This window comes from Astyanax mexicanus, chromosome 11 (assembly GCF_023375975.1).
Source record: "Astyanax mexicanus isolate ESR-SI-001 chromosome 11, AstMex3_surface, whole genome shotgun sequence".
Classification (NCBI taxonomy): domain Eukaryota; kingdom Metazoa; phylum Chordata; class Actinopteri; order Characiformes; family Acestrorhamphidae; genus Astyanax; species Astyanax mexicanus.
In genome coordinates, this window is record NC_064418.1 from 29,639,729 (window position 1) to 29,653,040 (window position 13,312).

At 37.6% G+C, this 13,312-nt stretch overlaps 1 protein-coding gene across 4 annotated transcripts in view; it reads right to left on the minus strand.

Moving 5' to 3' along the window:
- Nucleotides 1-7,326: 7,326 nt before the first annotated feature.
- The window catches only part of galnt13 (UDP-N-acetyl-alpha-D-galactosamine:polypeptide N-acetylgalactosaminyltransferase 13), an 83,300-nt gene continuing 77,314 nt past the window's right edge, over nucleotides 7,327-13,312 (minus strand). For 2 of the 4 annotated variants that reach the window (XM_049485019.1, XM_022680376.2), the window contains one exon: nucleotides 7,327-10,576. In XM_049485019.1, the coding sequence (XP_049340976.1) occupies nucleotides 10,436-10,576 (141 nt within the window). In that variant the 3' untranslated portion in view covers nucleotides 7,327-10,435. The remainder of the gene's footprint in view (nucleotides 10,577-13,312) is intronic. The other 2 variants (XM_049485018.1, XM_022680375.2) reach the window with 1 other exon arrangement.

Genomic DNA, 13,312 nt, shown 5'->3' on the forward strand with positions numbered 1-13,312 from the left:
GTTATTACTAAAGAGAGATCTGCAGGGTTAACTTACTTTTTCTAGCCTGCACTTTAGATGTTTACTTAAACCCTATCCAGACAGGATTAGTTTCTCAGGGGGTCCTGAGGTAATTTTCTCTTTTACAGGGGTCCTCTGTGATTTAATTCCCGTCCGAAACAACCATGTATGTGTTTTTCTTAGACGTCCTCTGAGAAAATTACTGGCTGAATTACCTACTGTTTTTCACTGAACTCTGTGTTTCTACGATAATTTTGTTTATTTCCTTCCAGACACACATCGAAAAGTTTTTTCACCTTGCGTTTAATAAAAAAAGGTATTTGTTCACTGCTACGCACCATATTTACACTTTGGGCACACGTTTCTATGGAGATCCACATAAAAAACACAACAACGAGTGGAAATGGAGGAGCTACTGAACGTAATGTCATGTGACCGAGAAAGCCAATAAACTCACTGGTCCTTCTGTTTTTTTTTCAATTGTAGTCCAGACGCAAGAGTTTTATATTTTTCACAAATGTCCCCCTGAGACATTAATCCTGTCCTGATAGGGCTTTAATGAGTTCAATAAAAGACTTAAACAGCTGTTTTCACAATTGTTAGTGTGTTATTAGTTTAGCTCAAACATGTCTGTCTATAATTGAAACTCACGTAATAAATAAAACACAAATTTATTAGTAATAATCAATACAGAAATCCAAGTTCTTTCATTTTCTTTCTCTTGCAACTGTATACAAACATGAACTTGCCATGCCTCGGCTGCTCATGCAGTAAGACTAGAAGGGCACTCCTGTCCTACTCCAGTGTTTCTGGTTAATGGTTGTTATCTTAACACAGTAAACAGTTGGAGAAGATCCATTAATCATGACTTTTAGTGAGTCACTGCGTTTTTAAGTGTGTGATTTCCTCTATGAACGTCAATATCCGAGACAGATACACTACTACTTTCATTTTTGTGATCTCATTTCTGTCTGAAGACATTCTGTCGCTTCGTTTTGCATGTGCCGAACGCAATTTGCAGTTGGAAAGCCACTTCTCAGAGTGTGTCAGTCAGGTGGCGGGAGGAAGAGTCACGCTGGTAATGGGCACTAATTAAAGCTGCTTTTCATTTCAGGGACAATCGAACCTCCAGTCCCCTCTACAATTACGAACAGGACTTCCTCCGAGAATAGAGGAGAGGGGGAGAGGGTAAGAAAGAAAGGGGGAGGAGGGGGTGGAGTGAGAGAAAGAGAGAGAGAACATGCAAGGCCTTCATTATCCGTACCTTTCTTTTCATTATTGCATTTCTTCCAACTCAATGGAGGCATGAACACAGAGGCGAAGGGGACAGAGCCTTTTATAGGGATGGAAACCTTCGGCCTGTCTGTGAAACACTATAGTGCAGATTCAGCTAAAGCTGTTTAACCCACACTCCAACACCACACTTAAATATTAGGGTGTTTTCCTTAAAAGCAGCAGGAAATGTTTTGAAACTTGCCATTAAAAACTAGATATATTAAGCTTCTTCTCAATAAGCACTATTACCAGTGACAGAACAGGGTTTAATATTAGTGCTGTCATTCAACACTGACATGTTACCCAGGGCTGTTTCAAGGCATTTGCAGATTTAAGCATTCTGCTGTTTGAGAACTAGATTGATGTTTTAAGGACAGTAAACAGGCCCCAACCGGCATTTGGTAGATAGATTATCATGGTAGAATAGCTAGCATATCAGAGAAGCTATGCCACCTTTGTCAAAAACCAAAAGAATCATTTCTTTTTCTGGATTTCCGATGGATTATTTTGCTTCATGATTGCTAAATTGCTTCTTTGACGTCACAAAATTTAAAGAGGTGCTCAGACAGTTTGGCGTTGTATTCAGTTCATAACCATTCTTTGTCTGGGGTCCCCAGGCCATAAGGCTACTACTAGCACAATGTTCAGTCTGGTGACGTATTAACAGACTTATTTAGCAATGTAAACATTGCTGCACTGATTCATTGCTAGTGTTAAGCTCAGAAGGTACACAGTTAGTCTCATGACTAACTCACATAGCTACCTCTGTTTGGTTACGTTCACATTAGAAGCCATATTGCTCAAATCCGAATTTTGCTCAGATCAGATTTAGTTGTCTTGTCGGTTCACATTCACAAATGTAAGTGACCTGTATCTGTGTGTAATGTAAACAAATCTGTGCAAATTGATACGTGTAAAAACGCAGCCTTCTTCACCAACAACAAAGATGTCATATTTGAGAGACGACTCGTAGCTTTATAAAGGGAAATGGATGCGTTTGCAGTTTGTATGTGAAGCATCTTTTGCTGGAGTGGAGAGAAACAGGCAGCTTGCTTTTGCTGTTTTTGCATGTCTATGGATTGGATTCATATCCGATTTAGGACCACAAATGAAAGTGACTCAAATCTGATTTGAAAAATTTGGATTTGGCACGTTCACACAGCCATGAAAAAAATCTGATCTGAGCCACATTGAGCAAGCCTGTAGCCTGGTAATGTAAACGTAGCCCTTCTCTCTTGCTTTCTCTCTCTCTCTCTCTCTCTCTCTCTCTCTCTCTCTCTCTCTCTCTCTCTCTCTGTCTCAATCTCACACACACACACAGCTGCCCCATTATAGTTTTACACAGAAAATTAAAATATTCTAATTTAAAAAGCATCACAAAAAAGCTTTAGTCGGTTAGCCAGGCACACTACACTACACTATTATGTTTGTCTCCCCCCAAAAAATACAGGGGAATTCCAACATTTAAATTTTAATCATGATTTTAATCATGATTAATAATAGAAGAATGTTAAGATTAATACAATTAAGTGACTGACACCACTAATATAAATATAATTCCATTATGCCAATTTTAATGTTAACGGTCAAAACATTGACAAAAAAATCATTAAAACACTTCACATACACACACCTCTCACACACAAGCTGCTATTTGTCCCTCTGTCACATTCTGTCTCTGGAGGACAAAATTTATTCAGCGGTTATTTGGAGCTGATATTTAAAGAAACACTGATCAAGTCTAAACATGAAGAGCATCTGATTAATTGCTGCCACCAAGTGGAGCAATATTGGCAGGCCTAGTTTCCTTCCTCCTCCCTCGTCCTGTTTTAATCTTAGCTCTGATCGGTCCAACTGTCGCCAGCAGCCTGCGTGTTTTACAGTGCTGGAGGACTGCGCGCCCATTTTCAGCTCCTAATTAGCGGCTGTTCAAATTTAGAGCTAAAAATGACTTTCTTAAAATCCACTGTTCATTATGCACTGCACTAGTAATAGGCTGGGTAATGAGCAAACAGACCTAAAATCAGTAGAGCTGCAGCCCTGTAGCACTGGCTCAGATTAATATAGTACCGGCTGTGCTGCAGGTTTAAAGAGTGTGCTGAAATTACTTGATATGACATAAAAAAAAAATGTACTCAAATAGGGTCAAGTATAGCATGTTTTCTATCATCCCTGCAATGAGAGCTGTTGATCTGGACAGTAGTAACTTTATTTATTACAGAATGGTGTGTGTATTTTACGAAAAATATATCGCTTGAATTCTTATTGCTAGTCATTGCACTAATTTGAAGCATTTATCATGTGGTTAGTTCATGAATTAATGAATAAGTGAATGAATGAATGAATGAACGATCCATAATCTTTAAATGTAATCACTGCAGTATTTAAAGCTAAAGTTGTTGCCATGTGGGTCAGCCAGACATCTTCCTGTAGCAGTTTTCTCCACTTTCCAGGAGTCTTTTGAATGTATAGGAAACAGTACTCACCGCTCTCTGGCTCCATCTGTAATTTCTCTAAAGAAAAGACTTACACTTTTAATAGTTACAGAGTTCTCTGTGTTTCTGTGTCTTTTTCTTGTAATTATGATGAAAGTGTAAATGTGCTGTGTGTAAGTGTGTAGAGAGTGCAGTAACACCATCTGTTCCAGCACTGCTTTACTACAGGCAAAGGCTCTGTAAATCTAGTTTTTAAAATACATTTTCAAATATTAGTTTCTTTCCTATGCTACTTGCCAGCTGTAATTTGTTAACCAATTAATTGATTGATTGATTTAGTTTTTTTTTTTTGTTTACTTTAACAATATAATATTTTTTCAGTTTGTAGTTAATTTTTTTCCTTAAAGGCCCTGACAGTTTGATGCAATATTCTTATATTCTCACGCCTAGTATCTAAGGTGCTCCTATCTCTCCCACAATCAGCTCTACCCGCCATCTCCAGCCTCCGGACAACAATGCCCAGCCAATACCACACGCTGACATCACTCCCTCACTCAATCACATGACACTGCAAATGGCACTACCAAGAAGCTCATCACCCAAATGTTGAACACACCTGTTCGACCTCCTATAAATACACCCCCACTTCACATATCCCTAGCTAAGTATTAATTGTTCTCCACTTCTACAAAGCATTTATCCCTTGCCTGTATAAGCTCTCTCGTTCCGACCTAGTTTTTGTATCTTTTGACCCCGATTTTTTCCTGCCCCTTAATATATCCTTGCCTGTGTGTGACTCGTGGGCTGTTCATCGGGTTTGGTATGTTTACTCCTTCTTGCTGCTGTTTACCGATGTTGACCCTGTGCATTCTAACTACTCTTTGTCCATCTGCTTTATTTAATAAAATATTCTAATAATTTTCTTGCATCGGCACATGTCTGAGTTCTGTTCAGCCACGAAATATACGCTGGATTTTGTATCATTTCTGGTTATTGACTGGAACTGAAGAGATTAAATGGCAAAAATAACGAAAAAATTTAGGGTGATCCAAAACTTTAGACTTTTGACTGGTAGTGTATATATCAAAAACATAAATGAATGTAAAAAAAATCTATGTAAAATCTATGTTACTGTATATATCTGTTTGTGCATCAATTTACCAGACATTTCTAGCTGTAGAAGTAAGTTGTACCAAGATGCACAAAAACAACCTTTTATGAATTTAATTTGTTGCAAAATTGTACTTCCATGTTCCTGTATCGAAACTCATTAATCATGATCAGATATTTACACAGATAATCATTTCCATTGCTAAATAATCCTTGAAGAATCTTTTTTTTGGGGGGTATATGTTTAGATTTGAACTAAATTGAACTAAAATGTGAGTTTGTGCATTGATCTCGTCTACATTTCCACATAAATAATGGAGAATCCTACATCAACACAATCACAGTGCTAGGATGAATTATAGCAGAAGTCAAAACAATGTGTTAATGTAACAGGGTTTATTTATATGTGAAATTTTGCACATATTTGATTTAAGTAAATTCAGTGCACTATTTTTGGCAGTGCATATTTTGTTTGCTGGTCTGGTTGGAGAATGAGGGTTAAGCTGGTCTCCATGGTGAGGAGAGAGCATCTCAAGCTGCTGCAGGAGTGTGTGTGTGAGCATATGTGCGTGTGTGCGTGTGTGTGTGCATGCAGCATCAGATAAAGCGTGCCATTAGGGTGTTACTTATAAACCGTCACCCCTAAAGTGACCTTTAGTAAGTTTTAGCTTTACGGTTGGGGAGGCTGGCTATAGGAATGATGTGTTTGTGTGATGTGTGTTCCAGCAGAAGTGTTAGGTTTAGTGTGAAACCACTTAAGCGATTGGAAAACCACTGAATGTGACTTCTTGTGGAGGCATATTTCATATGACTGGTCCACATGCGCTAGCCTTCGCTCCCCATGTGAATAATGAGACTTGGACACCATGGCACTGTCACCAGTTCAGCGGTTGTCCTTCCTCTGAGTACTTATAGGTAGGTAATGACCACTGCATGCTGGGAACATACTAGGAACAGCCCTTAAGACACAATGTTATAGATATGTTCTGTTTTAGTAATCTAACCACTACAGTTTGGCCCTCATTTTTCAGGAGAAAAATCTGTGTAGATTTACATTCAGTGCTTGTTTGACTTGTCTGAAATGTTTTTTTTTAGTTACACTTTTGTTTACTTAGCTTAGCTTTAAAAGTCTCGAGACCTGTTGAATTTAGAAGGAAAACATTGTAACTACTCTGTTCCTACTACTAGTTCCTAATGTCACATAAATTGCACCTTATAGTCTGTAAATTAACGTATCTTTGTGCAATTTTTTTATTAATTTCGGGTACGTTTTAGTTAAAGATCATTTAAACAGTGATTTTCATTTGAGGTGTATGCATAAGCAAACTAACTGTAATCCAATCTTTGAGGTTTCTAGTACAACATTTTTGTTATACATCTTACTGACAGCAGCACAATTCTCAGCTAGGCTGAATACATCAGAAACATCAAAGAAACAAAAGACTTGGGTGAGACTGAGACTTAGTCAAGCCCTGCTTGAATCCTTTACTCAGACCTGGGGGGGGAGGGGGGGGGGTTGTGAGATGCATTAATATCATTATCATTATGCAGGCTCTGGAGGAAAATTAGAAACAACCACAACCACCACAATCGTAACCTGTGCACTCTTCAACTGATCCATAAAAGTTGTAGCAAAGAAGTTGGTATACCTATAAAAATGAGCACAATCAAAAAGTACAGTATACTTACAAGTCTGGATCATACCATATGTAATTCTTATAAAACAGCTTAAATGAAAACACTTTTCTAGATATTTACATGAAGTCTTCACTTTTTTGTCAGGAATGCACTCTCTTATGTTACATTTTTTTATTTAATGGATTTAAAATTTAACAAAGGGTGCACAAATTCTGCAAAATTAGCTTTTATTTAAGGACATGGACCAGATATATTCCATCAGTGAATCCATTCCTCAATAAAGTATGCAAAACAGTACATCAGCAATGGATTTCATATAACGTAAACAATTCACTTGTTTCTGATTTGTTCTTTTACCTTTTATAACACAAAGGAACAAATTATTAAAATAAATATCCATAAATATCAGTTCTAAGGGGCCTACACAATTAATAATCTTTATTTAATATTCCTTTAGCAGGTAACAAAAACAGCTCGGTAGTACTTACGGTGGTATGATGTGTCTAATACACTGCTGGATTTAAATAACGATTTCCCCACACTGACCCTCCTCTGCGCTCCGCAAAACCAGCAAGCTAATTGGCTGTTTCTCCTGAAAGGCAGGGCTTTCTCCTTGAACTGGCACCATGATTGGCATTAAAAGATTTAATAATCTCTCATTAATACGTTTTTTTTTTTTTTTTTTATATATATAATAATACGGGAAATTTACGGGAAAATACTAATACGGGAGGACGGCGGGAAAGTGTGGTAAAATATGGTTTCCCAGCCAAAAAGGGTGAATAGACAGGTATGGTCTGGATTCTGAATATAAGAAAATTATTACAGTCAGTTTCATCATTGTAACAATAAGAAAATTGAGCAGCCATTTTCAACAATAGTGGTTTTATTATGGTTCACAGTTTCTGTTTGATATTCATCTATTAAATATGCATGGTAAATTCAGGTTCTGTCAATATTTGTTTACTTACAAAAAATGAACAAACATTTTCACTCAAGAGCAATACAAAGTTACACGTTTTAGAGCTGTTCAAGTTAAAAGGCAATCTACATTGTATTTCTACCATGCACTTGATGATCTTAAAAAAGCCCACTGGGATATTCAGCTTTTTAAGAAAACAGTACATGAGTGGGAGGAACATGATTCTTGGTTCTGGGTTCATAATGTGAAATTATGAATTTCATTCAGTGATGTTTAAGCATAAGCATTTACGAAATCTCATCTATAATGAATTCTATTTAACACACTGAACTGAATCTCATTGATATTTAGTGCTTCAACACATTTCAGTTCTTCAGTACAGATCTGAATGTAGTAAACCAGTGAACTGTAGCAGATATTGATTTAGAAGTGTCAGTAAAGTAGTAAAGAGGTCTTGGACTGAGAACAGCCAATACGTTTCTGCTTAGAGACACTATCTACATCTAGCATGTCCAGGAACAATAAAACACAAAAACGTCAATGCACTTTGATATGGATTTCTACTTCATAGAGTTCAATAGGGCTTCAAGTGTTGCCTTAAAAAAATAATTGATTTCATATATACAACAATGCTCAAAAAGACTGAAGTAATACAGTATTATTTACAACCGGAAAGCTGCTCCATTACATGAAGAGTGAGAACAGTGGGTTAGTTACAACAAAAGGGTCAAATATTTAAATGAACAGGCAATACAGTAATACTGATGTGACAAGGTAGAACATTTGTATGACGAATTGAAGCGTCCTACCTAAAATTGGACAAAATAGACAAATAACCAGCAAAAACGTGACAAAATGGAAACTTCCTATTAAATCTGTCATAATCAGAGCAATATTTTAAACATGTAAGCTAAACCTAGCTTTTAACCTTTCCACATTTCACACAACAATCTAAACTCTATGATCCATCAATTGCAGTTATTCAACGTTACTTTATAATAGGGATTCCCCCAATCTGATCCGAGTCTCTTCTGATTCAATCTGATCTTTGTTTAAATAATGCAGCCGCACAGTTTAGGTAAATTCTTAGTAACCTTTAGGACTAATTCACAAATAAAAAAAATACTGTTTAACCCTTTTAGACCTGAATTATTTTTAGTCATGAAAAGAAATGTAAGAATGCTGTTTTCTGTTTGTAATGCACAGAAAAGAAAACTCTAATATCCTACTATAAATCTATATAGCAAATAAGTCCAATTAACTAAAATAAAGTTTTTTTTATTTAATTGCATTGGGAAGTAATTTTTTATATTTCATATTGACCTTTTTATTTCATAAACCAATACTAAACAGTAAAAAAAAACAAACCATGATTAAAACGTGTTCTAAATCACATTAAATTAGTAAAAATTAGCTCTAACTTTGCCTCAATGGTTCTAGCAGTGGAGTGGGTGTGGCCACGTTACTGTTTCATTGGTTTATAAACTTCATTGGCCATTCATGGTTCATGTTCTATTCTGATGGACAAAACATAAAAAGTAAATAGATGATGGCCATTGTAATGGATGCAGGGTCTGAAAAGGTTAATATTAAGGTGAAGCTACTTTTATTTGGGCTATTATTAGTGTTTCTTCTGACAGCCCAAACACACGGATATCAGGTAAATTGGCTGCTCTAAATTGGCCAGAACGGGCCTATCTAAATTGCTCTAAATACCTTCTAAGAATTCTCCTTAGTTGCCAGATGGGAAGGAATATTAGTTAATGGTTCTGTGAGGATATAAAATGACGTTCTAAACACAATGGTCAAAAACAAAGACTCTGAACTAGATTGTGATTAAAATAGCCAATACCCAGTGCATTAGTGCTATGATCTCGAGTGACTGGATCAGATAGGGACATCCCTATTATATTAGTTTTTTGCAAGTCAAACACTCCAGGCCCAGTTAGACAAATAGCTAAATTGCAGCATTCTCGTCTAAATCTGGGGAAAAATATTGGCTAGTGATATTTTTTTCCCTACTTCTTTATATGCATTGCAATTTGAGCTCAATTTCAATGTGCTCTTATATACTTCTCCTAAAGTCATCAATGCTTCCATTTAGCTTACCTTAAGGCATATCAGCATAACACAGTCTCTCACCAAGACATCTACGTGTTGAAATGGGTGGCTTTGTTTCAGAATGTTGGACGTACAGCGCATTTTACAGGATGATACATAATATATGATATATGATAAAACATCTGTATGGTCTGATAAAAACTAGTTTACCTGTACAGATTCTTAAAGATTAGAGATATCCCTTATTTCACTTCTGCATTTTAGCCAACACCTAGAATGTCAGGTGTTTGCAGGTGCAAATACTGCTTTAGATATTTAATAATCAATGATATGGACTGGGCAAATCAGACACCTTGACCTGTAGGAACTGTACAGTGTGGAACACAATGTCAGGAAGTGAACTGAAAACAGTGGCACAAATATTTGTGAATCAACTGCAAAGTTCTGTCTTGCGGAAGTTCAAAGGATTGTGGGTAGTGTAGTACAGAGTTGATAGCAACGAGTTAACAGAGCTTTCAGGCCCAGCAAGCATCTGAGCTGCAGAATGATGATCAGTCTTCCGAGTAGCTCCAGATGGAGGCCACTTTGAGTGTAGCCAAAGTGACCAGAACAGATGCTACTGTATTATGGCTTCTGGCTTTAGCTCTTTTAAAACAAACCCCAGGCTACGCTAGGGACGAGTGGAAAGTAGGGTAGGGCTCCAGTCACTGGTAGAGTGGCCTGTTCCCGAAGCAAGAGTTCCAGCAGCATTTGAGAGTTGAGAGCTGAGGGGAAATGCAAGACGAAAGACAGCCAGAGAAAATGACCAGAGATTGAGCAGACTGACTTTCAAACACTCTGCATCTAAATCTGTATTGGACTGAGTTCTGGGACACATGCTCTTAATGGGTCAGGTCAAAGCAGACTTCTGAGTTCTGAAGCAACCCACACTCCAGATTATTACACTGGAGCGAATTCCCACCGTGCCCTCAGCCCGGGTCAGAGCAGACCCGGTTCAGATACTTAAGGTCATGTTTCTCAGGAGCCACTGTTGCGATCGGCTGCCGTTGCAGTCTCTCAGAGTGGGAACCATCTTGTCTTCCTCCGAGGGCATGTCCAAACACTGGTTACTGTTCACGTGAAGCAAGGTCAGGCGCTGGAGAGGACAATAATAAGAACATAATAAAAAATAACAATGAGAACGGCAACAACAGAAACAGCAAAGAGGTCCAGGAGCACAGCCTGGCATGTCAACAAGGTTACAGAGAGAGCATGTGCTTATCACAGGCATTTAAATGAGATTCTGTTTGGAAAGTGGGCTGGCTGTGGGGGCAGTGTGATCCATATAAATTAGACAGGGACACCCAGCAATTCAAAAACAGTGAATTTTCCCTGCTGTTATTTAATGCTCAAAACCTCCAGCCACTGAAAGGTTTATAATCTTTAGAGAATTCAAATTCAGTATAGCAGTATGGACTGTTCACTTCAACCAGTTTAAAACGTAGAAACAGCCAATCAGCCAAAAAAGTGCATTTAGAGAGAGAAAGTGAGAAAGTAAGAAATAAAAAGAGAGAGAGAGAGAGATACAGAGAGAAAGAAAGAGTCAGAGAGTCTTAGAGCTTTTGAGTAAGCACTCATGGCCACTTTGTGAGAGTCGATGCACTTCAGCTGTCCTGCATCTGCCTCGCTCAGCCTTCAGCACATATCAAACACTTCTTGAGAACAGTCTGCCGTGAAAAATCCAATAGCGGGAGTGGAGTTTGGGCCAGAGTATGTTATTTTCCTTCCCTTCCTGGAAAAGAACTGCTGTAATGCAGGTTTTTCCTCAACAGCTTGACTCTTTGAAAGCAGTTTAGTCAATATGCAGTGATCAAAAACCAATGACTGTAGAAAGCATGGACATGATGGTTACATTCCCTTTTTTGTTTTACAGAGATCAAGCCAAAATTGTTCAACATAGGGCTGGACGATATGGAAAAAAAAATCTTATCAAGATCTAGTTTTCCATATCAGTCGATATTGTTATGTATCATCAGATTTAAATCACTTTCTTTCACACTTCAAGGTTTTGTTTTTACTCATAAGTGAGAGAATAAGGGAGTTATCAAAGATTTTAGTTAAAATAAAACGTTAAAATCCTGTATATTTAAAGATGTTACATGTTACAGAATAACAAATTAAACAGAAAACTAAATTCTTTGGTCAGTTCCAAATCATATACAATAAATTCTTTTTAAAACTAAATCTTCAAACAACTTTCCAAAATAGAACGTAAAATTCACTCAATTTTACTCAGCTTATGCTCCAAAGCAAAATAAAGAAAGACACAATAAATCCTCATTAGTGCAGTACTATAATATTACCACCTGTGGTAAAGACCCTCTCGGCCAGAAAGTTGGACTGTATTCTTTAAAAGTGGGTCGCAACTTAATAATCATGAAAAAACTGTGGGTCCCAGGCCAAGAACAGTTGAAAAACCATTCTCAGACTTTACAGTGCAGCCTAAATTACTAGAAGCAAACCATTTTTTTCCTGCCAGGTTTACACTACATAATTTGTCAGAGCTTGTCAACAAAAACCTTGTTTGTAGGCAAATCATAGCGGTAGCTTGGTTACCACGTGTGAGTTGCTGAAAAATGCACTTTGAAACTTGCTGACTGAATGACTGCTGATGCCTTGCAATCCTCCAACAAATATCTAGCAGGTTTCACATCCGGACCTGTCAGCAACTCTAAATCCAGTAGTGTAAAAAGTGTTGTGACTAGCTACAGCCAATGAGAGCGCAAGAGGAGAAAGCTTCTTTTTCTTCTGTGTTTCGCTGTAAATCAGTGCAGTATATAATCTGTATCATTTTTTTCTTGCAGACATCCATTTTGGAAGAAAAAAAAACTTGTGCATGGCACATTTGTGACAAAATGTGTTTTTGGAGTGTAGGCAGATTTGTTGTGGGTTCCTCCTGGTGAAAGATCTATTAATTTGTAGCCCTGTGTTACTGATTAGTTGACAATGTGTAAACCACAACCACTAAAAGATTCCTCATTACAACAGGTTGTGTAGTGTGACGAGTAGAATGATCTGATGACTCTAAAAATCAAATAAAGTGAATCTGGCATTAGTCTTACAGAATTTTTTGAAAACTAAAAATAGCCCAAAAAGTAAGACAATTTGTGTTTGGTAGATTATTTCTTTATTGTAAGAATGCATCTTTGCAATAAATCTTTTACTGCTGGAAAGTCTATTAATTAACTTTTTTAAATGGAGCCACATTTGTAAGGAACATGCATTTGCAGAATGAGCAGCAGCGCTGAGTATGTGGGCTAGGGAACTTGGCCTTCAATTTGGAGATTCTGGTAAGGGCTGGACGATATTGTTTAAACATAGTCATCGTGATGTGCACCTGCGCAATAGTCACATCACAGGACGTGAGTTGTCACTTAAGGGAATTAAATCAAACACGTCAATTTTGCAATGTTTTGATTCTTGACACAAGCAGTAGGTTCACAGCACTATGTGTCTCTGTGTCTGTGTGAGTGACAGGCTGCTGCTGCCTGAGAAGCGTGAGGATGAGGGGGGGCAACAAGAGGTAACTGCATTGCCTCCATTCCACATAGTTGGGCATGTGCTTGCAAACGAATGCATGTGTCGCAAGTTGTGCACCTCAGTCCAGCAGTTTTGTGCAGATATTTCCAGTTACAGCTGAATTCACACTTTTAATCACAGAAACATGCTCTTATTTTCCTTTTAAAAAGCCATATAAATGCCTGATTAAAGGGCCAATTACTGTTGTTTTGCTAAGCCCTACTGACGCATGCTCCTTACAAATGTGGCTCCAAGGGAAATTTCCAGACTTTCCAATGATATAAGATTCATTGCCAAGAAGCACTGTTAAGAT